Source organism: Halichoerus grypus, chromosome 7, assembly GCF_964656455.1.
Source record: "Halichoerus grypus chromosome 7, mHalGry1.hap1.1, whole genome shotgun sequence".
Taxonomy (NCBI): Eukaryota; Metazoa; Chordata; class Mammalia; order Carnivora; family Phocidae; genus Halichoerus; species Halichoerus grypus.
This window is the reverse complement of record NC_135718.1, coordinates 27,462,912-27,487,939: the sequence shown is the minus strand read 5'-3', so window position 1 is coordinate 27,487,939 and position 25,028 is coordinate 27,462,912. Positions and strand designations below refer to the sequence as shown.

Genomic DNA, 25,028 nt, shown 5'->3' with positions numbered 1-25,028 from the left:
CTGCATGATGACTTCAGCAGATGCCTGAGTCCTGCTCTTCGGCCTCAGGCCTGGGGAGGGAGTTCCGGGTGGAGACTCGCTGTCCCCTTCCAGGAAGGAGCAGGGCCTGGGGAGGTGGAGCCCTCTTCCCTGGGTTCCAGGGAAGTGAGATCTGAGAGCGGCTGCCAGAGGTGATGGTGGGGCTTCCACCCTCATCCCCTCGGGGCTACTCTGGAGACTGGCTAAAGCCGGATGGTTTCGCAGAACCAGAGGTTGGCCGCAGGCCTGTGTAGGCTCCTTTAGGCCAGACGATTGGGTGTGGTAAGGCTCGGAGTTGTCATGGAAGAAGCAGAAGGCTGCATCCACCTCTAGAAGGCAGGAGACCCCAGAGGGCATCTGTGGGCTCCCTAAAAGCTCTGGGTTTCTTGTTTGGCCGGCTCCATCCTTGCCGCCTCTCCGTCTGGGAGAAACTGAGCTGGGGGAGGCTGGGCGCTGCCTGGCCTTGGCTCTTTATTCCCTAATTACCATCTGAGTTGCTGACTGTGTCCCTGAGGTTGCCTCTGGCCCAAGTGCCCTCTAATGAGGCCACCTGTCCCAGGGGACCAGAAACCTGTGCTGGGAGCTCGTAGAGAACTCCCTCCTAAACTTGAGTCCCGAACTCTGTGAGGGATGCAGGTTTGGGTGGGGCACTGCGTCACCACCAGGCCTCCCTTCCCCTCATCATCCTTGCTTGGTAAGGTCAGCCCTTAGCCCTGCTCAGACCAGAGTTGGGCGGTGATCTGGATCCCAGGAAGACCCGAGTTTCATGCCGGTGCTTGGAGGAGGAGCCTTCGGGGATCAGGGCTTGTACCGATGTCAGGAGGCTGTTTGACGTGGGACAAGGGGTCAGGAGAGGGACTCGGGGACTTGTATAGGGAGGGGCCTCAAGGTGAAGGGACTCTGACGCCACTGCCCTGCTCACAGGTTTCCCTGGAGGCCCTTGGCCAGGCCTGAGCCTCTGTCGCCATGGCCATTGTGCAGACTCTGCCAGTGCCACTGGAGCCCGCTCCTGAGGCCACCACTGCCCCACAAGCTCCAGCCATGGGCAGCGTGAGCAGCCTCATCTCAGGCCGGCCCTGCCCTGGGGGGCCAGCTCCTCCCCGCCACCATGGCCCCCCTGGGCCCACCTTCTTCCGCCAGCAGGATGGCCTGCTCCGGGGTGGCTATGAGGCACAGGAGCCGCTGTGCCCAGCTGTGCCCCCTCGGAAGACCGTCCCTGGCACCAGCTTCACCTACATCAATGAGGACTTCCGGACAGAGTCACCCTCCAGCCCGAGCAGTGACATTGAGGATGCCCGAGAACAGCGGGCACGCAATGCCCATCTCCGCGGCCCCCCACCCAAGCTCATCCCTGTCTCTGGAAAGCTGGAGAAGGTAAGGACCAGCCCTTCCTTTGGGGCCTGGGTGGAATCAGGAGCCCCCTGAAGAAGCTGGAATTTGGGGGCCGATTTAGAGGAGAGAATGTGGGCTGCAGATTCACCAGACCTGGGTTCTAATCCCAGCTCTGCCTCATTCCAGCTGCATGAGCTCAGGGAAGTCACTTAGCCTTTCTGAGCCAGAGGTTCTGTATCTGCAATGTGGAGGCACCAGGTCCGCTCTCCTGTGGTGGTCGGGAGCACCCATCACACAGTGTACGTCAGTTTTGAGCCTAGTGCCTGTCACACGACACGTGCTCAGTAAAGGTGAGCTGCTCAGACTCCTGTAACTGTGCAACAGCGACGCATCTGACTCTGAACGAGGCCTTTAACTTTGCTGAGCCTCCATTTGCTCATCTGTAAAACGGGCACAGTGATAATATTTTGCTCGTGTGGCTGTTGTAATGATTAGCGATGAACCTTTTAAGTGGCTTGCCATAAAGGGTATCAGGAGGCCCTCAGTGGTGGTAGCAATTAGTATTAATGTGTGGGGATTGGGGACCCCAGATGGGAGGGCAGGCAGTATGATAAGGGCTTTGAAAGGTTCGGCAGCTCATCGCCAGTGTCACGTGGCACCTCATTTCAGAACATGGAGAAAATCCTGATCCGCCCAACAGCCTTCAAGCCAGTGCTGCCCAAACCTCGAGGGGCACCATCCCTACCTAGCTTCCTGGGTCCTCGGGCCGCCGGACTGTCTGGGAGCCAGGGCAGCCTAACACAGCTGTTCGGGGGCCCTGCCTCGTCCTCGTCCTCCTCCTCCTCCTCGGCTGCTGACAAACCCCTGGCACTGAGTGGCTGGACCAGCGGCTGCCCATCGGGGACACTGTCTGACTCCGGCCGAAACTCACTGTCCAGCCTGCCCACCTACAGCACCGGGGGTGCAGAGCCAGCCAGCCACTCCCCAGGCGGGCACCTGCCCTCCCACGGCCCTGCGCGGGGGGCCCTGCCCGGGCCAGCCCGAGGGGCCCCTACTGGGCCCTCCCACTCGGACAGTGGCCGATCCTCCTCCAGCAAGAGCACAGGCTCCCTGGGAGGCCGTGTGGCTGGGGGGCTCTTGGGCAGTGGTGCCCGGGCCTCGCCTGACAGCAGCTCCTGTGGGGAGCGCTCCCCACCCCCGCCCCCGCCCCCTCCACCCCCTTCGGATGAGGCCCTGCTGCACTGTGTCCTGGAAGGAAAGCTCCACGACCGTGAGGCAGAGCTGCAGCAGCTGCGGGACAGCCTGGACGAGAGTGAGGTGACCGTGTGCCAGGTGTGGTCAGCAGTGATGGTGGGGGTGGTACGGCCGGACAGCCGCAGGAGCCGGGAGTCCAGGGAGCACTCCCGTGTGTGCGCGGGGGGGGGGGGGGGGGGGGGGGGGCGGCAGGTGAGGCCCAGCTGTCGGGCTTCACCTGCGGAGTGGTGAGGGGTCCCGGCCAGCACCGCCGTTGGCTGTCCTCAGACTTGAGCGAGACACTTCACGGGGCTGAGCCTCGCTCTCCTCAGCTAGAGATGGGCACATTTCTGGCCTCCTGGGGTTCGGATGAGGATTAAGTAAGGCAGAGGCAGTGGAGCGCTTAGAATGACGCCCGGCACCTAGGAATTCCTGCAGGCGCGTTTGCTATCATGGACATTGTCCCGAGAACCCTAGAAGTGGTCGTGACTAGAGTTACCGTAACTATTCTTGAGTGGTTGGATGGCGTCTCCCATCCCCGAGCCCAGCCATAGAGCCGTCGGTGACCTGGGAGCAGTGGGCGGGGGGGACCCAGGTCTGCCCTCTGTCCCCAGGCGTATGAGGAGCGGCAGCGGCACTGGCCGCGGGAGCGCGAGCCGCCACGGGACGACAGCGTGGCCCAGGCCCAGCGGGCGCAGCGGGCCCACCAGCTGCTCCAGCTGCAGGTGTTCCAGCTGCAGCACGAGAAGCGGCAGCTGCAGGACGACTTCGCGCAGCTGCTGCAGGAGCGGGAGCAGCTAGAGCGGCGCTGTGCCACCTTCGAGCGGGAGCAGCGGGAGCTCGGGCCGCGGCTCGAGGAGACCAAGTGGGAGGTGGGCCGGGCCGGGAGGGGCGGGGGGCGGGGCCTACTGGGAAGAGCCCTGGGCCCAGGGGTCCAGCCATTAACACCCCCCCCCCCCCCCGCAAGCCTGCTACTCCCAGAGGTCCTTCCCATCCTCACCTCCGGGAGATGAAGATCTCCCTCTGACCTCCCTTCCTGGGGGGGGGGAGGGGGCCCCCTTATGCCCCCGTTTTAGGTCTCCTTGTTGCTCGGGTCGAGTGCTCACGTAGCCAGTGGCCTTCCCATCCACTGCCTCCCGACCAATAAGAATGTAGAGCCTGCTATGCGCCCAGAACTTTCTAGCTGTTACTTAGAGTGGATCTTCCGATCCTCAGAACAGCCCTGGGAGGCGGCTATTGTTAACACCCCCATTTTTGAGAGGAGGAAGGCTGGAGCCCAGAATTACGACTAGGCAGTGGCAGAGCTGAGATTTGAACCCAGGCCTGTGGCTCCATCATCTGCGCTTTTCACCAAAACGCCGTGGCGCCTCCCGGTAGAAGTGCGGGGACTGCCCTCAGTGGCTCCCAGTCCTGCAAAACCTGCCACCAGCCAGTCCCGGGCCTTTGTGATGGTTTAAAGTCACCTGCTTTGAAGGAAAAAGATCTGGGTCTGTGTTTTACTTCGGCCGCTTACTAGCTGTATATATGGCCTTGGACGTGTCACCGGGCTCGCCTCAGTGTCTCCATCCGTGTCATGCGTGTCATGATCACACAAGCTCTCCCCAAACACCCCACGTGATCTCAGGGCCTGACCCTCTGGGAGAAGCCTTCTCACCCCCCTCCCCGGCCCCCTCCCACCCCTAGGTGTGCCAGAAGTCAGGTGAGATCTCCCTGCTGAAGCAGCAGCTGAAGGAGTCCCAGGCAGAGCTGGTGCAGAAGGGCAGCGAGCTGGTGGCCCTGCGGGTGGCGCTGCGAGAAGCCCGAGGCGCGCTCCGGGTCAGCGAGGGCCGGGCGCGGGGCCTGCAGGAGGCGGCCCGGGCTCGGGAGCTGGAGCTGGAGGCCTGTTCCCAGGAGCTGCAGCAGCACCGCCAGGAGGCCGAGCGGCTCCGAGAGAAAGCTGGCCAGTTGGACAGCGAGGCGGCCGGACTCCGGGAAGCCCCCGGGCCGCCTGCCGCCGCCGACCCATTCCTCCTGGCAGAGAGCGATGAGGCCAAGGTGCAGCGGGCGGCCGCCGGGGTCGGGAGCAGCCTGCGCGCCCAGGTGGAGCGGCTGCGGGCAGAGCTGCAGCGGGAGCGGCGGCGGGGTGAGGAGCAGCGGGACAGCTTCGAGGGGGAGCGGCTGGCCTGGCAGGCGGAGAAGGAGCAGGTGATCCGCTACCAGAAGCAGCTGCAGCACAACTACATCCAGATGTACCGGCGCAACCGGCAGCTGGAGCAGGAGCTGCGGCAGCTGAGCCTGGAGCTGGAGGCCCGGGAGCTCGCCGAGCTGGGCCTGGCCGAGCCGGCCCCCTGCATCTGCCTGGAGGAGATCACCGCCACCGAAATCTAGGGCCCTTGGCATCCCAGATCTGCGGGGAGCTCTGCTGAAGGGGGGGGGGAAGTGGCGGGAGCCTCAGGTCCACGGAGGTCCCCACAGTCTGAGGGCCCCAGAACCACTCGTCCCCTGGGATCCAGGCCTCTGGGCCTCTGCCAAGACCCTGGGGCAGCCCTGTGACTTGGATGAGCAAGATCAGACTCCTTGAAGGTCCCCGTTTCACGGTCATGCAGAGGCTCCTGCTCACTTGACCCATTTCACCCCCCTTCTGCCGCCATTGCCACTCTGCCAAGCGCATTCGTCCCAGACGCCAGGGGGCTGGGAGGAGGAGGAGGGGGCGCCTTCGTTTCCACACTCTCCCCTACCCCAAAGCCAGAGAGAGCCAGACAGCGCCAGCTGCCCCAGATGTGCCTGCCCCCACCCTGCCCGTGTCGGGGGCCAGGGCTGGGACTGGGGTGTGACCCCCAGGCTCCAGCCCCGCAGCCTCTCTCCTGGGACAAGGGGGCTGTAGTCAGACCAAAGGAAGAACTCAGCATTGTCTTGTTTATTTGTGTTTGTGACCAAGTGGCCCCTCCCCACACCCAGGTTTATGGCCTCGTTTTCACTTGTATATTTTTCCACACTGTAAATTTCTTGTACAAACCCAAAGAAAAAAATTAAAAAATCTTTTGTTTTTAAAAAAAAGATGTGTGTGCTAGGTAGAGATTATGGGAACTTCTTTGACCCCTACCCCCAGGCCCCCTCAATTTGCTGGCTAATCCCCTACCCCTCGTAGGGATCTTGGGGAGGGAAAGAGTGATGGGGGAAGGACAAATCCAGTAGAAAGTGTGAGGTCCTAGTGGACCACGACATGAAATGGTCTCTCAGGGTTTGAGAACCTAGAAAAGCCTTCCATCCTGTCCCTTGCACAGAACACTGCTTGGGGCTGGGGGATGGGTGCAATGACCCTTCAGGGCCCTGTTGAGAGCCCATGTCCCTCAGTGCTTGGGGGCATTAAAGGGGACATCATGAGAAAGTGCCCACCAATCCCAAGCTCCAGACCTTGGCTTTCTCCCAACCTCTCCCTGTCCTGGCAGATTGGGGGCAGTGAGCGGGTGACACAGGCTACCTAGGAGCACCTTGTCCTTGACACCAAGTTTATCTGGAAAGGGCAGAGCCTTAGTGATAGCTGGAGAGGGAAGAAAGTGGGGAGCTTTGGGAGGAGGCAAGTCAAGCAAGAGGGGGAGGTTCCTAAGTCCCGAGGAGGTTAGTAGGTGAGGTCTGGGAGATAGCAGGAGGGTCCTGAGAGTCAGTGGGAGGATCTGAAGTCAGTGGGAAGAGTCATAGCATAGGTGGGGAGAGTCTGGGGTTAGTATCAGGAGTCTGGAGGGCTAGAGAAGGGACTGGGCTGTCGGTCCGATGGAGGAGCCTGGCGTCGGTGGGAGGAATCTGGATATTGGTGGGCAGAGCATTAATGGGAGGTTCTGGGAGGCAGTGGGAGGGAAGGAGTACCATCAAGGGGTCAGCGGGCAGGGGAATGGTCAGCAGGAAGGCGCTGATTGGTGAGGGCTGACAAGTCAGGGGGTAAGGGTAGTGGACTGGTCCCGGGGACCCTGACCACAAGCTCCATGGGCTCCCGAGCCTTGTTTCGATAAGCTCGGCGGATGGTATCTACTGCTCGCTGGTGGGTCACCTGCTCCAGGCTCTCTCCATCCACTGCCACAAGCTCGAAGCCAGCCTGGGATGGGGGTGGGAAAATCACAGCCCTCCCTTCTCAGGTCATCCCACCACCCAACCTCTCACCTCCACCACCTAGGACACTCCTCCTCATCTGGGTGGAGGGGATGGACAATGGGACTTTTGTGCCTGGAGCTGTGGGGGGCAGGGTGAGGCACAGACAATGGCCCTTTGTCCCTTGGGGCTAGGGGTGGAACATGATGGGCCACTCTCAGGCCCAGGCTGGCATGAGGGGACAGATTTCTCCCTAGGCTTGTTCATCTTGCAGGCCTGACCCCCCTGCACCCAAGCCTCCTCCCAGGACCTGGTCTAAACCTGTCTGGCTGGAAGATGAGTATGTTCCGGCCCCACCCCCACCAGAATTCAGCTCTGGACCTCGGGAGTGGGCTTGGGTACTCTTCACCCACCTGCAGGGCCCCACTGAGGAAGGCAGCCCCCCCCGGAAAGATCTTTTCTATCTTCACCATGGGCTGCACCTTGGACTCAATGCCCCCAGAAATGCTGATGCCTAGTGAGAGAAAAACACTGGATGAGCATGCAGCCACACCCCTCAACCCAGAGCTCCCAGAAGAAACCCAGCACCCCAACACCAAGTCCAGGCCCCGACTTCTCCCAAATCCCCAGATTCTGTTCCTACTCGGTCCTCGACTCCAAAAATCCTCTAGTTCCCACCCCCTCCAATCTAGAACCTCCCAAATAGAACCCCGTATCCAAATCTTTTCCTAAGCCCAGGCCCCCTAGTTGTACCCCAAAACCAAGCCCAGAAACCTCACCCAAACCCAAGAGCCCCACCTGCCAGGCCTAGTCCCACCTGCACTCACCCAAGGACTGCTTCATCTTGGACAATGTGACTGTCCTCAGCTCCCCACCAGGGGCCTTCTTGGCTGCCTCCCTGGCTGTCCCGCCAGTTCCATTCTCGGAGGGGCCTTGACAGCCCCCCGCCTTGGCTGCCTGCTCATCCACAGGTGGCAGAGGGGGCCTGGCCTTCCGAGGCTTGTGGTAGCGCCCGTTGGCCATGCTGGGGGTGGGGACAGGCGCTGGGGATGGGGAGCGCCTGCGTCCGGGGGACTTGCCTCGACCCCGGCTGCGGCTGTGGCTCTGGGCAGGGCCCTGGCTCTGGCTCTGGCTCTGGCCCTGCCAAGGGTCCTCTGGGGTCAGGGGTTCTGTCAGCAGCCAGTTAGGCCTTGGGGGCCGGGGAGCGACGGGGGGTGGTTGGGGAGGGGGTGTGCAGGAGCTTCGGTGTGGGGCGAAGGCGTCTACTGGCACATCTTGGAGAGGGGGGATCCCTTTATGAGGGTGGCGGGGAGCAGAGGCACCCAGGGAGAGCTGGAGGCCCCCCAGACGCTCCCTCAGTTCCCCATCGTCTTCCTCCTCCAAGAAGCCGTTCACAGGCAGCAGGTAGAAACCTCCACGTCTGTCTGGGGAAGGGGGCCAAGGTCAGGCTGCCCATCCTCACCAGCCGGGACCACCTTGCCAGGCCCCAGTCCTCGCCGTCGTCGGTGCAGGGCCCATGAGACCCAAGCTTGGGTTTGCTCAGGCCCTCTGGTGGCTGTGCGCGCAGTGAGGGACTCTCTGCCTGGGTTCCAGGGTGATACAGAACTTTAAAGTTTTCTATGGCAATATGTGTCTCAGAAAAAATAGCACTCGCACACCAAACTGGTAATTTCTCAGAGATTATTGCATAGAATGAGAGTAGATTTAAAAAGTGAGTGGGCTTAAAACTAATTAATTAAGTAAATAATAGTACAGGGGGTGAGTGGATGTGATAAACGTGGCTGCGGTGGACAAGGATTTCCTTCAGGGAACCAGCCGGCCTTCGGAAGCCATGACACCCTCTGTGGGGGGCAGGGACAGAGGGCCCGTTCTCCCTTCCCCAGTGTGCCCCCTCCCCCGGTTCCGGGACTCTGACTGACCAGGCACAGGCGTGATGAGGTGACGCTTGGGTGGTGTGTCCTGCCGGGCTGGTCGCAAGGCAGGAGGCCGTACTACTGGGAGAGGAGACCCCGTCAGAGGCGGGGCCCCTGCCGGGCTTCCTGATGGACCCAGCTGAAGGCCATCTCTGCCCCGTCTCCCCCCCGGGAGGCCCCACTCCCATCCCCACCTGGGGCTCAGGATCTACACGTCCTACCCCCAGCTGCTGACCTGCCCGGCTCTTAAGGGCCTCAAAAGCCTCCAGCTCCACGGGCATCACCATGCTGTCGAAGCGGCCGAGGTCGGTGGGGGCCACCACGCTCCTGGGGGAGGTCGAGAGACAGGGGGTGGGCAGGGGCACAGTTCTGGGGGTGACAGTGGGGGGAGTTCTCAGAGGTCCCCTTTCTGCCCCCCAAACCCTCCCCACAGCCCCCACCCCACCTGATGTCCCTCAGTAGCAGCAGTTTCACGGGCCTGTCCAGAATGGCCAGCAGGGGCCTCACGAGGTCCTCTACGCCGCCCTCGTGCACGTACTGCGGAGAGAGGCGCCGCGGGTCACACAGCGGCGAGGACATCCAGAGCTGGGGGGGGGCTGCTTGCGCATGTGCGGTTCCCCACGTTTAGGAAAGCTCCTCCGCATCCCCAGGCTGTCCCCAGCATGGGGGGGTGTTGGTGACCAGGGGGAAGTCTGCAATTGTCGTAACAGACCTATAACAGCCCCGGGAGCAGCGTTTGTAGCCTTTTACATACGGTCTCTCGTTTAGCAACCCTGTGCGATGACGTTCATTATTCTCGTTTTACAAATGAGGAAACTGAGGCTCAGAGAGAAGGACTTTGGCCAAGGCCACACAGATAAGGAAGTGTGAAGAGGGACTGGAACCTGAGAAGTCTGGCTCTTGCGAGCTCTGGTGCCGGAAAAGGGTGTGCAGGGAGCCGACTCTCCTCCCCGCCCCCACCTCCCAGGCAGAAGGAAGGAATTGGAGCCAAACGCTAGGCTGTGGGCCTGGCTGGCCCAGCATATGTCTGCACAGAGACCTACCAATTAGGCTTTGTTCGGCGCTGGAATGGGGGACCTTGGGGAAGGGGTGGCTCGACAGAAAGCCTCTCCAGTCAGTCCCCCGGGGCGTGGAGGCCCTTCTGCCTGGCACTGCCCGGATGCCACCAGCCACACCCCACCCACGCAGACAAACCCGTAAACTGAACACTGGGAGCCACTCTATTTGGACAGCACACCGCCCCCTGGTGGTGAAATGGAGATACATACAATCACATGGTGATACACACACACACACACACACACACTCACACACACCATCCTGGACAGGAATAGACACAGAGACACAGCAAGCCCTGGTGGCCAGAGTGAGACATTCGTAAATATCGGGAAATAAAATATAAACTATGTGGCCCTAAACCACACACAAAGTTACAGGGATTCACACACACACACACACACACACGTGTCCAAAATACAACCCCTTTTGTCTGGAGCGAGAGATCTATAATTGCACAGAATCAGTCGCATATGTACACATTTCAAGGCTACAAACCCGCATGTAGCACCTACTAAGTGCCACGCCCTGTACTGGGCAGTGGGGGCACAATGAAGAAAACCCTGTTCCAGATCCTTCAGAAGTCAGTCTAGTGGGAAACGAGGGGCAGAGCGAGCCACGTGCCCCAGGGAATGACAAACCACTGGCAGCGGGGCAGAGGGAGTTTCCGAGGAGCGCACCAAGACCGGAATCGGCTTCTTGGAGGCGGCGACATTTACACCGACCCCTCTTGGTATGTTTGTTTCATTGACATTTACTCTTAGGCATAAATGCAGGCAACAGCATGAGTATTGGGAGGAAAGTGCTCCGGGGTGGGGTGGAATAGTGGGTAGACAGAAGTTCAGCCTGACCGTGGGGTACAAGATGGGCCTCCACGTAGGCTGCATAGGTGGGGACTCCGGTGTGAGTGGTGCCCCAGAGTCGTGCGGCTCATCACCTGTGTAACCCTGGGCGGCGACCAGCAGAAGATGACCCTGTGGTGATGTGGCGACCGCGGGACAGCTGAGGTTAGTGGCTGGGGGAGTCGAAGCAGGGAAGGCCTTGAATGTGAGCATTAGAAACTTGTACTCTGTTCCGCCAAAGGTAAGAGATTGCACAGGGGCTTGGGGAGTGTAAAGTGATCCAAGGGGGGCTTTCTAAAGCCTGGTCTGGTGGCGGTGGAGAGATGGCTCAGAGAGGGAAGGAGGCCTGGGGTTTGGGCCACACATCTGAGTCACTAGGGGAGATTTTCCAATCATCCCGGCCAGAGCTCCACCACAGAGGGTGTGATCTCTTGGTGCGGGTGAGGTGGGGGTCAGGTTTGGGTGGCATGCAGGTTTCGTGGGGGTGCCGTGAGAGGTGGTCCCGGCTTGGACAGGGTGGGAGGAACGAAAGGCTGATGGAAAAGGAGCTGACCCAAGAAACGGGCACAGCGCGCCACCTAATGGCCAGAGCCCAGAGTTGCAAGCTCACGGAGGCTGGTGCTGGGGACCCCACTTAGCACTGAAGAGTTGAGCATGATGACACAGAGTTTAGCCCAAAGGCCCTTAGCTGCCCCGCAACATGCACCCCATCTGCAGCTCTGCTGTCAACCAGGCCTTGGTAAAGGGATGCATGAATTACTGTACCTCAGTCTCCAGGTGATACACACATGCCGTATCTAGACGCACGCACACGGGTCGATCACACAGATGACAAACCCAGGCGCCCACAGACACACAGATGTACACATCACACAGACAAACAGCACAGCCCCACCCCGACCGGGCTGAGGCCATGGGGGGATCACAAACGACTTCCCGGAGCCCCTCAGCTTGTCCTTGCACGCAAGCTCACATGTGCACTGACGCCGGCACCCCACGGGGACCCCAGCGCAGGAAACCCGGGGGCTCTGAGGCAGGAGGAGAGCAGAGGGCCTTCCGACCTCCCTGGAGGATCAGAGCCCAGACCTGTGCCTCCCACAACCTCCCCAACACCCAGGCCACAAGGACTCCCTCACATCTAACTTGCGCCCCACCCTGGAGCCCTACTTCCTGTTTGAAGTAGAAGGAAACAGAACAACAGTGCAGACGTTGGGGGAGGCTTGGGGTGTGTGGGGGGTGACAAAGGATTACTTACTTAGGTAACAGGGGAGGGGGCCTGGCATGAGGCCGGGCCTGGGGGCTGACTCAGGGGGTCAGGGGAGAAGGTTGGGGTTTAGAGGAGAGCTCAGGCGGTGACCGCAGAGACTCATGTGCCCCCACTCATCACCTGTCCGGCTCCTTCTCTCCTTAGCTGAAACATCACCTCCTCAAGGAGGCCCTCCTAGACCACACCACCTAATTTGTACCTCTTGGGTTATTTTCTCCTATTCTTTTCTTTCACAGCATTTCACACAATTTGCCACTATGGGTGTTGACGTTCTAGTTATTGTATGTCCCTCTCCTGTCTGTGAGCTCAGTGTGTGTGTGTGTGTGTGTGTGTGTGAGAGAGAGAGAGAGAGAGAGACAGGAACAGGAGTGACTTCTGCTTTTCCCAACCTCTGGCCTCAGGGCCTCGAGCCCAGATACTGACCAGAGATGGTGGCCTGAATGAATGAGGGGCTGGGTGATGGGGTGACCATGTGCTGGAGTTGGGGGCAGGCTGGAAGCTCACCCGGGAGCAGTGGCGGGTGACTGCCAGCACCTCGTCGTCAGTCAGCAGCCGTCGGGCCAAGTCCTGAATAAGGGGCCGTCGGCTCTCCCAGGCTTGCACCTGCTCATCCATGTCGGGCAGCTGGCTGGAGGGGCCCCCGGACCTAGCAGAGAGCAGGGTCGGGCCCCTCTCCCGCTCTGCAGGGAAGGAGTGAAGGCATATGATGAAGGAGCCAGGAGCCGTCAGGGGAGGAGGCAGGGGCTTCTCTCAATGGGGTCAGACCCCAGAACAGGTCAGCTGAGAGGCCTAGGTGCCACTGACAGAATTCCAGCCTAGCCCAGAATCTCCCCCACCGACGTCTCCCATAGCAATCTGCCCAACAAGGGAGCTCCAATCTAGACCCTTTGACCCCCAACACAGACCCCCTATACTAGGCTGTTCCTTAATGGTGTCCTAGCCCAGTGCCCCCCGGGGCCCCCCGAACATTCACAGTCATAGTACTCAATGGGGTCCCGGCACAGCCTCCCTCACCTCCCCAAAATCTGTCTTTGGGAGTCCCATCGAGTACCCAGTCCTCAAAAATGCACCCCAATATCTGTCTGCAGCCCTGTCTCTCCTGGTAAGCTTAGTCCAATTCTTTTAGCTGCCCCCAATTTGCACCCAATCCCCCATGCATGACCCCAACTGAGTTTAGCCCAAAGCCCCTTAGCTGCCCCCCAACATGCACCCCATCTGCAGCTCTGCTGTCAACCAGGCCTTGGTAAAGGGATGCATGAATTACCGCGTCTCAGTCTCCAGGTGACAAACTTCTGCACAGGCCCCACTGCCCCTGCTATGAAGAAGAAAGGCTCAGCTGTGGGCCCTGGCTCCCAGTCTGAACATGGGGCTTGGGAGGGCTCAGGGACAGCTGGATCACTAGCGGGAATGAAGAGTTTAGGCTGGAAGGAGGTGGAATGGCGAGGCAAGAGGCCAGGCCACGAAGGTCTTGTAAGGCTATGCCCAACTGGGGACTTCATTCATAGGCAGTGGGGAGTCAGTGAAGGTTTTGGATCAAGAGAGGGTGCAGTGTGAGTTCTGCTTGTGGAGATTCATTTAGAAGCAAATGTATGGAGGGAGGAACCCCAAGAACGAAGCTTGGGGCAGCACCTACCTTCAGGGGACAGAGAAAAAAAGAGGAGCCTTTGGAGGAGAGAGAGGAGTGGCCAGAGGGATAGGACGAGCATCAGGTGAGAGCAAGGCCCTGGGGCCTGTGGAAAAAGAGATGGGTTGAGGAAGTGGGGCTGACCTGGCCTAAGCTGAAGAGATTGTCTCTCCCATGGGACTCTCACCTTGGCCCCCCAGAAGGGGCAGGGTCCAGCTCCTCATCCTCTGGTCGTTTTTGCCTACCCAACATCCACTCTCCCTCTGCAAACAGCACCCCAATTTCACCTGGGGATCTCCATTCTCAGTGCATGGACTCCAGGGTGAGCCCATGACCCAGGCTGGCCCAGGAAGGTGCCACTGGCCTTTCCCCCCGCCACAGCCATCTATTGGGCATGTGACCCAGCTGGGCCAATGAGAGCCTGGAATTTCAGCTGGGACTCTTTAAGAAGCTCTCCTGTCCCTGGGTTGCTAAGCGAGAATGGCCATCTTCCCTCTGAGTGGGCAAAACCTGCATGATAACGAAGCCAACCCAGGGGAAAGGGGAACTAAAGAGGAAGGGGGCAGATGTCTGATGAGACCGTTCAAACCTTTAGACCCACTCAAATCAGTAGCTGAGCCAAGGAGTGTTTTTTAAAGCTAATTTGAGTTGGGTTTCCGTCACGTACAACCCTGAGAGTCTTAACTCATCCACTCTTGGTCCAGTCTTGGAGCCTCCCCTGAGAGACGAGAGGCCTGTCTGAGGGTCCATGGGAAGCCCCTGACAGAAGTGAAGCCTGCCCAGGCCTTTCTGCTTGGGCCCTGATCTAGAACTGGCCTTACTCAGGGATGGTGCTAGGACTGTGTAGGGCCTGTGGAGCACTGGCCAGGGGAGGTGAAGCCGAATATTCCAGGAGAGGAGTGCCCTACCCACCTCAGCGCCACCACAGAGATCTGAGCCAAGCCCTTCAACTTCCTTGCTAGGCTGTAGCCCTATCAGTTTTCCTTTCTGTAAAGTGGGGAGATGAGAGAGTTTAACGATGACCACTACATTTGCTGGTACCTTCTGGTACCTTCTCTATGCCAGACAATGTCCTGGAGTGATTTACATACATCCATTCACTTACTCCTCACCATTCCTAAAGAAACAGGCATCATTACTCTCACTTTACTCACGAGGAAACAGGCTTATGGGGGCGAGTTGTTCCTCCCAGCTAGGAAAAGGCAGCGTGGGATTGAAACCCAGAGCCGCTGGATGCCAAATGGGCTGTACCTCCTTCCTCCCTGTCTCATTGGCCGGTGCTTACCTTTCTCCAGGTCTAGGCGAGGGCGGGACCTGGCCGGGCTCCCTCCGTCCAGCGTCCAGGCCTCTCTGTGCCCGTGCCCTGCCAGCCAGCCCTGCCGCCCTCCCTTGAAGAAGAGGTTCATCAGTGTCTTGGAGCGTTGCAGGGCCCCCTTTTCCCCGGAGGACCCCAACTTCTCCTTCTTCCTCTGCTTCTTCTCCTCTGCAGACATGAGGGAGCACCCGGGGGCGTTGGAGCAGTGGGCAGAGGGAAGGCCGAGGGGCAGGGGTGTGAGGAGGGCCAGGGAGGAGGGACAGTAGGGGGCAGACAGGACCTCCAGCCTTGTGGGGAGGTGGGGGTGGAGATAGGTGGGCTTCTTCCTTCGACTTTCCACCTCTCCCCCACCCACAGCTCCAGCTCGGTGAGGACCCTCCAAGAGGGCCGGGGTGTGTGTGTCTGTGTGTGTAGGGTGGCGGGGATGGATTAGGGCTGGTGTGGGGCCCAAAGCCGACAGGAGCTGGGACTGGATCTGAGGGTGGGTTTGGGGCCCAGGGCCAGTTTAAAATGGGGCCCAGAGCAGCGTCTGAGTGCATTCTGGGGCTGGAACGGAGGCCGAGTCAAGGCCTAGAGCCAAGGGAGGTTTGGGGCCCAGGACTGGGTGTGAGACAGGTGTTGGACCAGGAGCTTTGGAGAGAACATCGGCCGCCCCTTCCCTACATACCCCACAAGGTCAGGTGGCTCTGGGACCTTGTGATGGGGGGCCGGGGTTGGCTCAGGGCCAGCAGCAGAGCAGTCTTAGGGGATTCGGAGAGCGCAGAATCCAGGCGGCGGGCGGGCCGGGGGCCGTCGGAGCGGATGGCTGTGTCCCTGAGGATGACGGTGGGCCTCACGCTGCACCAGGTCTCCACGCGGCCGCCCACGTCCGGCTCCGTCTGCATGGCTGTGTCCGCCCGCCCCCAGCCTGGGCCCCGACTGCGCGGCTCGTCAAGCCCCAGGCCGCCATCCAGGCGCTGGGAGGGCAGGGAGCCCTCGGCCGAGCTGCATGGGGCGCTGGAGGCATAGGAGGAGCCGCTCGAGCTGCTCTCCGAGGCGGGGGACAGCTGCCGCAGCGCCCCGTTGCTCACTGCAGGCAGTGGGGAAGGCAGGGGCATCTCAGGGGCAGGCCGCTGGCCTCAGGGCCCTGCCAGGGTCGCACACCTTGGGGGTGGGGGTGGCTGAGTGTCGGCTAGCAGCCAAGGCTGGAAGCGCGGGGCTCTGGGGAACCAGCTGCTCAGCAGTCCTGCCACTGACTTGTTGAGAGACCTTAGCCAAGTCACTTCTCCTCCATTCACCCGCCCCCCGACCCTGCCCTGGGACTCCAGAGCCAAGGAGAGCTGGGAACTGAACCCGCAGCTTCTCAGAGGGGAGCCCGGAAATGGCTCTGGGCGGTGGGGAAGTCCCAAGCAGGTGTTGCTCCTCCTGCCCCATTATTCCTCAGAAGCTCCCACGCACCCTCGGGCCTCAGCCCTTTCCCTCCAACGCAGGGGCCTGAGCCACTTACATCGGTCCAGCCAGCAGTACTCAGAAACCATCTCTTTGTAGGCAGGGTACCGGCCAGTATCCTGGGAAGAGCATGGCGGGCACAGGAGGGCAGCGGGGAGTAGGTGAGAAGGGGGAGTGACGGGACAGGAGTAAACTTTTCAACCCCATCCCTCTCCTCCAAGTTCATCACACTCCAGACAAATGGGCCGCTTTATGTCGGAACTTGCCAAATTCCTCTACACCTCAGGGCCTTGCACTTGCTGCTCCTTCTGTCTGGATTCTCTTCCTTCCACTCATCTCCTGGCTAGCTCCTTCTCCCTCTTCAGGTGTCACCTCCCCAGAGAGACCTGCCCCAACCCCCCCCCCCCCCCCCCCCCCCCCCCCCCCGGCTAAAAGGGCCTTCCTAAATTACCCCTCCCACCTCTCTGTTAATTTCCTTACAGCGTTTGTCAGTCAGCATGCATCCTGTTTGTCTGTCTCCCCCCCGCCCCCCCCGGAGCAGAGACCTCATCTGTCTTATAGCCCCAGCACCCGGCATAGGCACTGTCACGTAGGACATACTCAAAAATGTTGAATGAATGAACGAGGGGCAGAGTGGGAGAGAGGAGGAGTGTTTGGGGTCATGCGAGAGGAAGGAAAGGGAGAAACGGGATGGGGGGATTGTGGGATGGGAAATCAAGGGGGCAGAAGCGGGGGAATGGCAGAGGAGGCCCTGAAGGGCGAGGGAGGTGAAGGCTTGGGAAGGGAGGAGAGCGGAGCCGGGGCCGGGAGTGGGTCCTAGCAGAGAGCGAGCCGTCACCTCCCCTGCAGCCAGAGTGAGAAGGACCTGATCCTCAGGCAAGTGTGAGACCCACATGAATCATGAATGCAGGTGCCTCCCCTGAAATCCGATCTCTGGCCTCAGCCCAGCCGTCCTTGCCCTGTGCCCAGGTCCTGCCCAAAGCCGCAGCTACCACCCCACCCTCGGGGCGGGACGTTTTCTCCTTTCAACCCTGGACCTCCACCACTCATCCAAAGGGGCACTGCCCTGAGTGTCTGGGCAGCAGGACTGGAAGCAGGCCCTGCTACTAGCCAGCCGAGGAAGTGACCGTGGTTTCTGAGTGACTCTGCCTCTCTCAGCCTCAGGTTTTTCTTCTGTGAACTAGGGATGAGCACAATGCCTGCCCTCTCAAATGGCTGTGGAAAAGTCATAAGTTGTAGGGCAATGGGCATTAAACTCTAGAGAGGTCTGGGAAGTTCCTCCTATAGTCTGGCCTCTCCCTGACACCCACAGTCCTGCCCACCTTGATAGTCAACATGATGTGTGTTTGGCCCTTCAGCACCTCCACGGCCTGGCTGTGGCTGATGTCGTCGAACCTGACACCGTTGGCCGCCAGGACCTGGTCCCCCACCTTGATGCCATTCTCCTCGGCCAGCCCACCATGATCCACTCTGGGGTCAGACAGGAAGCAGTCTGAGAGGCCACCTGGCCTGCCCTCCCTCACCCTAGACCAGACTCTTCCCTCGGATACAGGGATGCCCCAGCCAAACTCCTTGACCCTCTTCCTGGAGCCCCCCACTCCCCTCCAGACCCCACCCCTGACCTAGGCCCTCCTTTGGACATGTAGTTGGCTGAGTCTCACTTGCCGACCCGTCCCCATTGCACGCCCGGCCCCAGCCCTCACTTGGACACATAGATGCCCAGGCCAAACTCCTTGCCCCCGCGGATGTTGAAGCCCAGACAGAAGTCGTCTGACGTGGTGTACAGGTGGACGATGCGCCGCACCCCGTCCTCCGAGCCGCTGTCGGATGGTGTCGAGCTGCACTTCTCCACTACCAGCCGCCGATTCACGACATCCACCCTGGGACAACAGCAAGGGGCTGTCAGTCTGGGCCCCCCCGCCCCGTCCACCACCACCCACCCCTTTTCCTTCCAGCATCTCGGACAACTGCACAGGTAAGGGGAGGTCGCCTTGGGGGACTCCCCAGTCCTGAGACCTTCTGTGGGATGTAGACTTCATTAAATTTGGGAAACGACCCCAATCTCCTCTTTTTATGGAGTGGCTCCATTGGGCCAGGACCCATTTCGAATCCCCACAAGAACTCTGAGGGAGAGGTGCTGTTACTATGCCCAGGCTCCCAGGAGAGCATCTTTGGGGACAGGGCCGCCGGCGTCTGGGATAGAGTTGGGAGGAGAGCTAGGGGAGAGACATGGCCTTGTCTCATTTCAGCGTCAGGCCTTAGGATCGCTGTGCTTCCAGCGCCAAGGGACAGAGAGAGCAGAAGCCGTACATAGCTGAGTCTCAGGCAGAGCCCTGTGCCCTCAGCGCCTCCTGCCATGGGCTGGATAGGGTGGATGGGGTGGGGCAAGGTCAGGGCTGGGACCAGGCGTTCTCACCACGTGGTCTTCTCCTTGGAGAATTTGATGCCTGGCACGCGGCCCATGCGCCTCACCATCATGTGCAGGCGGCTGCTGCCCGTCAGCACTTTCACGGCGCTGCCCATGGTGGTGCTCTCCAGGCTCAGCCCGTTCGCCTCCGTGATCTTGTCCCCCACGCACAGGCCAGCCCGCTCTGCACCGGGGGAGGGGGCGGCTGCCATGGGCCCCTTGGGACAAGTCCCCCAGGGCAAAGCTAAGCCTTCCCCACCACACAAGGCTCCCTGGGGTAAAACTTCTTCCACGAGATTGGGGATCCCCAGGTGAGGTCTGGGTATTCCTTATTAGACTAGGGACTTGTCCATGAGCCCACTCCATCCTGGGAGGGGGCCTCCTTTCCCCATTGGATCAGGCCCTCCAAAGCTGAGGACCCTTGCCTGCCATCATTGATAATAGGCCTCCAGAGCCCCACCGAGGTGGGGGCTCATCTCCTAAGCCAGCACCCACTCCTGGGGGCCCTGCTCACCTGCACTGCTCCCCTCCTCCACTTTGCTGACGAAGATGCCCAGGCCATGCTCAGAGCCGCCCCGCACACTGAAACCCAGTCTCCCTGCTGGGCTCTTCTCCACCCGGACAGCGTGGATGATGTCGCTTTCATCACTGTTGGCTGTGTGGTGGTGGTGGTGGGGAGGGACACAGGCATGACTCCCGTGTCCTTTCTGGGCACAGAAGGCCCCTGGGTTTCCCAGTTTGGGTTAGGTTGCTCGGCACATATACCTAAGGCCCTATGGCCTAAGGGTAGCCGATTTCTGAGTTCCCTGTTGGGGATTTGAGAGTATGGGTCAGCAAGAGAGTATGGGAGCAGGCAGGACAGGACTCCATATTAGAAGATGCTGTTCTCCTTCCCTTATTATATAGGGGTGTGTGTGTGTGTGTGCGCACGCCCATGCACGTGTGTGTTTCTTATACTTACTAAGCTTCTCATGCCCACAGGCCCGGGATAGGACAAATTCCTAAAAACCCTGCCACTCTGAGGGTCAGATGGATAGAAAAGAGGTTCAAGATTCCATTCTATAGGGTGGAGTTGAGCAAGTTTGGGCTCTTCAGCTTGAGCAGAAAGGAGTATGCTCGCTCTATCTTCAAATAGTCAAAGAGCTATTATGTGAAAGGCATTAGATGTTCTTTTCTGTGTAACCCAGAGAGCAGAACCAAGCCCTCATAGTGGAGTTAGATGGAGGCCAATTTAGTAAGGAAAAACTTTTTAAAACCTTCAGCTATCGGACAATGGAATGAGGTTTCCAGGAGAGATAGTGAGTTCCTCATCTTTGGTGGCATACAAGCCAGCACTTGATAAATCCCTGTCTGGGATATTGTGGAAGGATCTCTGAGGCCCCTTCTATCTCTTAGACTCTGTGATTCTGGAGGTAAGGGCTGTAGAAGCTACTTGACTATATGCGGAGAGAAACCCAAAACACCACTCTGCTATGGTATATGCCCAGAGCCCAGAGTGGTGCTCTCCATCAGTGCTGGGGAAAGTCAGAGAAGCAGGGTCCCTAGGAGCTGCAGCTGATAGGGAAGGTGTTTGGGAAGACAAGATGGGTGGGATTTCAATGGGTGGAGCAGAAAGGGAGGGCACTGATGAGGAAGGGGAGGGAGTGAGCAAGGCTCTGAGAGCGGTCCTTGAGAAGGCCTTTGGTTAGAAAAGTTAAGAAGACTGGAGAGGGAAGCTGGGTCCCAGGTGAGAAGGTGAGATTTCTTCTTGGACAAGGCTTACTCCAGAGATATTTGAGAGGGAGAAATCTCTCTCTCTCTCTCACACACACACACACACACACACTTCTGTTTGATCTAAGAGAAATCAGGTTACAATGCATGAGCAGAGCAGCTCAGGAAGAAATCTCCAAGGGCAGCCTGTGAGTAGGGATGGTGCAGGACAGAGTTGTGGGGCATCCTGAGGCTTCCTGGCTGATTCTGTCTGCACACATCTCAACCCAGCCAACGAGTCTGTTGCTCTGCTGTCCCCCAACTCTCTTTCTTCTCAGTCCTTCCCTGGGGCCTTCCTAGGGCCCTGGGCCAGGGGGATGCCGATCTGGAGTTTTGAGCATAGGAGCTTGGGGCCTCTGAGGATGGAAACTTTTCTACCTCTACTGCCCTACCCCGGGCCACCAACCTCCCCCTCCAGGAGCTCACAGCCTCCTCACTGTCTCTCCACTTCCATTCTTGTCCCCTTTAGGCCATGCTCTACACAGTGGCCAGAGTCAGCTTTTATAGCAGATCATGCCTGCTTATTAAAAACTTCAATGCCTGCTCCTTCTTCTAGAAGGAACTCCACAGTCCCCTACGCCCAGTAAGGCCCTCTGTGGGCTTTCCTCTGCCCACCTCTCTCCCTTCACCTCTGGCCACCATCCCAGCCTCACTGAGCTTTGGCCACACTGACCTCTCTCCTGTTCCTCTCACAGGCTAATCACTTCAGTGTCCCCTCAATCTGTGATACCCTTGCCCACACCTTCGTAAAGCCAGCTCCCAATCTGCAGCCCCTCTTGGCTCTGACACCACGTTCTCTGAGAAGCCTTCCTGGACTACCTTCCCTGAAGTCCCTTCCCTTCTTCCCAGGTGGCCTCTATTAGAGTGGTTCTCAAAGTGTGCCCCCCAGACCACCCATGCAGCAACACTCAGGAACTTATTAAAAATGTGTATTCTTGGGGCGCCTGGGTGGCTCAGTTGGTTAAGCAACTGACTCTTGATTTCAGCTCAGGTCATGATCTCGGGGTCTTGGGATGGAGTCTTGCAGCAGGCTCTGAGCTCAGCGTGGAGTCTGCTTGTCCTTCTCCCTCTGCTCCTCCCCCTGCTCTCTCTCAAATAAATAAACCTTTTTTGAAAAAAGTGTATTCTTGGGGCACCTGGCTGGCTCAGACGGTAGAGAATATGACTCTTAATTTCAGGGTTGTGAGTTTGAGCCCCACATTGGGTGTAGAGATTACTCAAAAATAAAATCTTTTTTAAAAAGTCTATAAAAAATGTGTATTCTTGGGCTTCGCTGCAGATGCCCTGAATCAGAAGCTCTGGGTGTGGGACTCAGCAGCTTGTCTTTTCACAAGCCTCCCCCCCCCCCCCCCCCGGCAATTCTGCTGTATTCCCACGTGTGCGAACCACTACTCTATCGTACCATCCAAATAAGTACCTCCAGGATTCTTACCATCCTTTCTCATTATTGGCTTACTCACATATTATTTATTGTCTGTCTCCTTTAGCTAGATTGTAAGTTCAGTCATGGTAGGGACTTTGTAATCCTTTTCTGCCAATATATCTCCAGCAAGTCGCACAGCACGTGATATCTGCCAAGGATTTTTTGAATAAGTAAAAGAATAAATGGATGAACGAGAGTGAGGAGGAAGGGCTGGTTTGGATTAGAGAATGCATTTTCTCTGGGACCAGCTGAGTTTGAGGAGCTGGTGGGAAGTCGTGGGGGTGATGTGGGTCCCAGTTTCTCCCTCCCCACTGGGTCTCCCTTATCCGTTCCTTTAGGCCTCTGGAATGGTCTAAATAGTAACAAGGGGGAGAGGTTCCAGGATGCGGCAAGTGGGGAGATGTTTGTGCTCAGGCAGAGGGGAAGATTCTGGGCTCAGAGGCTCTCAGCCCAGACAGGGTAGAGGCCAGCTGGTGGAGGCCATGCCCCGGGCCTCCCCTTGCTAGGAGAGGCTGCTCCCCTGGCTGCACTAGGGCTCTAGGGCGAAGCAGCAGGGCAGAGCAATCCCGGAACTTCTTCTGCAAGAGGATCTTCAGCGGGAGAGTGTACAGAGCCATCACATCATAGCTGGGGCACGGTCTATGTGGCTGTGTGAGGGGGACGTGTAAGTTCTTTTAATACAATGGGACCCAAAAGGGCCATGCCCCAGTGCCTTCCCTATCCTCTACCGTGTCTCCTACCTCCTCTGAGGACTTCTGCTTCATGACCCGAATGACAGTGGTGACTCTCAGCAGTGCCCTGCTGCTCACCCAGGGGGGAGACCCAGCATGGTAGATGATGGGAGTGAGCATGCTGGGCCACTGATTCAAGAAAGCCTGCTCTCTGAGCAACCCAGCGGCCCGGGGAGGGGACCTGAGATGCCCAGCTGGGTCAGAGGGGAGGAGCAGGGTCTGAAAAGTCCTCTCTGGGATCCAGCCAGGGGAGTTCTGCTGGCTGAGAAACAGAAGGGGAGCTGGAGATATTTATGGCATCTGGCCCACAGAAAGCCCAGCCCCAGGGGGCGCCCACTCCCCCCCCCAACTGGCACTCAAGGTCCTGCCTTGTTCACTGGCTCTTTGTCGCCTCACATCTGTCACTGCAGCCAAGCTGTCTCCTAATTGCACTCCTTCCCGTCCCCCCCCCACACCCTGTTCTCTTGGTTTCCACTTCCAGCCTTGTCTGGGATACCTCCACGCCAGCACCAGCTGTTCTCATTGCTCTGTCTCGAAGCCCTACTACACTGTAAGTTCCTGGAAGGTGAAGATTGAGCCTCCTTTTCCTCCAGGCCCCCTGCAGGACCTAACCAGGACTGGTATAGAACAGGTGTGCGATGTAACAGCATTAAACAACTATATAAGGTCAGGTAGCCCCCTCCTTTGGGGCCCAGACCTGAGGGTCCCTTCCTGACCCCCAACCCTCCTTCTTCCCCCCCGCTCTTTGGAACATTTGCTACTCTACCTCTTTCCTTTCTTCTGCATCTGAAACCTTTTTTAAAAAAATATTAATTTAGGGGCGCCTGGGTGGCTCAGTTGGTTGGGCAACTGCCTTCGGCTCAGGTCATGATCCTGGGGTCCCGGGATCGAGTCCCACATCAGGCTCCCTGCTTGGCAGGGAGTCTGCTTCTCCCTCTGACCCTCCCCCTCTCATGCTCTCTCTTTCACATAAATAAATAAAATCTTTAAAAAATATATTTATTTACTTATTTTAAGTAATCTCTACACCCAGTGTGGGGCTTGATCTCAGGACATGAGCCAGGCGCCCCTGCACCTGAAGGCTTTAATTCTGTCTCCCCAACTGGGCACTGACTCTTCACAGCCCAGCACAGAGCTGGTCACACCACGGGTTGGTTGATGGAGAATATCCTTCTCCATCCTGCTCCCCCCAACCCGCAGGGCATACACAAAGGGACTGGAGAAAGGCAGAGTCCATAGGATGGAGCAGCCAATTAGCTACCCTGCCTTGCTTGGCTTGGGGGCTAGCATATCACACACACCTGTCCCTGCCTCCATACTCCTATCTCCCACCTCCGACCTCTCTATAGTCCTGCAACCCTAAAGCATTGGCCTGAACAGGAGGAAAGGGCTGATGAGGAAGAGCTATGGCAAAACAGGGGCCCTCCATGCCCCACAGCCCCAAGACTCCCATCTCTCGAGTTCCTCCTCCCAGCTGGCCCTTACCCCAACCCTTAGCGCCAGGCCTAAGCTGGGCCCCGCCCCCACCTTCGATGGGGGAGTTGATGAGGATGACGCGGCCCATGGGCGAGGAGGCTCGGATTCCGCGGGGGGGCCCGTTCAGCAGCCGCTGCTGCTTCTTCAGCAGGTATCGCATTGCGGAGCCCGAGTCGCTGCCCAGGTGGCCGCGGGAGGAGAGGGAGCTCAGGGAGCCCGAGCTGAGGTCTCTGAGGCCCAGTGGGTCGAAGCCCACTGCAAAACCCTGCGCCATCGTGGCGAGCCTGGAGCGGCGCCCTACAAGTCCAGAAGGAACCTGCTAGCCCTCGCGAAAAGGGCCCCGCGTGCTCCGGGCTCCATGAGCCTTCTGTGCGGAACTGGGGTCTCAGTGACTGGGAGCCCCCCACCTCTGCAGATTCTCAGGAGTGTGCGCTCCAGGCCTGTGGATGGAGAGCAGGGATTGGGACAAGGGTGTAAATGCTGCCCTGCTGCCCCCCAGAACTTCCACCCCCGCCCTGATTTGAGATCCTGTCCTCCCTTGCCTTAGGCCCCTGGCCCAGTCCAGGCAGCATCGTGGACTTTCGGAACCATTTATACAAGGCCAGTGGGAGCCTCTCATTCACCCGTCATTCCGGCTCTCAGCTGAGTCATCTACCCCAGTGTCCAGTCCTGGGTATATTGGAGATGGATTCTTGCGGGTCATAGGGCTTCAAATGGTGTAAGAGAAATTGGGGCCAGGACGATTCCCTGCACGCCTCTCCTTGCGTATGTGGGTAGGGGGCTCGGATCTCTAGGGCAGGGCTGCAGAACCTGGGACAGCTGCAGCCAAGGGTCCCAGAGATTCCCCGACCCCCAGAGATCCCCTGGTCCCAGGCTGCTGTCCCCTCCGTCCCCCCTCCTCTCCCGTCTAAAGAGGTTGCCTGAACCTCTCCCAGGCTTTGGCAGAGGACCTGCTGGCTAGAGTCCCACACAGCGCGCACAAAACCCGGAGCCAAGTCCCCCAGAGCAGCTCTTGGACTCAGCACGCAGCATCCCACCCTCGGGTCGGTCCTCTCGGCCCCCACCTCTCGAGCTTGGCTCCCCTCACCTGCTTGCTGGTGCGGCAGCCGCTCCCGCGGGCGCGAGCGCTCGCCGCCGCCGGGGGGAACC

At 59.1% G+C, this 25,028-nt stretch overlaps 2 protein-coding genes across 7 annotated transcripts in view; one reads left to right on the top strand and one right to left on the bottom strand.

Annotated features, from left to right (window-relative positions):
• LZTS2 (leucine zipper tumor suppressor 2) overlaps positions 1–5,619 on the top strand; it is a 10,432-nt gene extending 4,813 nt beyond the window's left edge. For 2 of the 3 annotated variants that reach the window (XM_036065022.2, XM_036065021.2), the window contains exons 2-5: positions 943–1,392; positions 2,020–2,682; positions 3,198–3,455; positions 4,267–5,619. In XM_036065022.2, coding sequence (XP_035920915.2) covers positions 985–1,392; positions 2,020–2,682; positions 3,198–3,455; positions 4,267–4,950 — 2,013 coding nt within the window. In that variant the 5' untranslated portion in view covers positions 943–984 and the 3' untranslated portion in view covers positions 4,951–5,619. The remainder of the gene's footprint in view (positions 1–942; positions 1,393–2,019; positions 2,683–3,197; positions 3,456–4,266) is intronic. The other variant, XM_036065024.2, reaches the window with a different exon arrangement.
• PDZD7 (PDZ domain containing 7) lies at positions 5,462–25,028 on the bottom strand. 4 transcript variants are annotated; one of them, XM_078077219.1, is made up of 17 exons: positions 24,967–25,028; positions 23,931–24,319; positions 19,012–19,152; positions 18,507–18,681; positions 17,794–17,970; positions 17,413–17,560; positions 16,149–16,209; positions 15,330–15,731; positions 14,633–14,830; positions 12,988–13,038; positions 12,228–12,403; positions 9,004–9,095; positions 8,794–8,885; positions 8,565–8,639; positions 7,473–8,069; positions 7,059–7,159; positions 5,462–6,652 (listed from the first exon to the last, which is right to left on the bottom strand). In XM_078077219.1, exons 2-17 carry the CDS (start codon positions 24,151–24,153, stop codon positions 6,437–6,439), a joined length of 2,925 nt encoding a protein of 974 aa, XP_077933345.1. In that variant the 5' UTR covers positions 24,154–24,319; positions 24,967–25,028; the 3' UTR covers positions 5,462–6,436. The 4 variants fall into 4 exon arrangements, 3 of the variants coding, with proteins under 3 accessions (XP_077933345.1, XP_077933346.1, XP_077933347.1); XM_078077220.1 differs by lacking the exons at positions 5,462–6,652; positions 7,059–7,159 and having other exon boundaries at positions 7,980–8,065; XM_078077221.1 differs by lacking the exons at positions 5,462–6,652; positions 7,059–7,159; positions 7,473–8,069; ... (1 more) ...; positions 8,794–8,885; positions 9,004–9,095 and adding an exon at positions 10,349–10,629.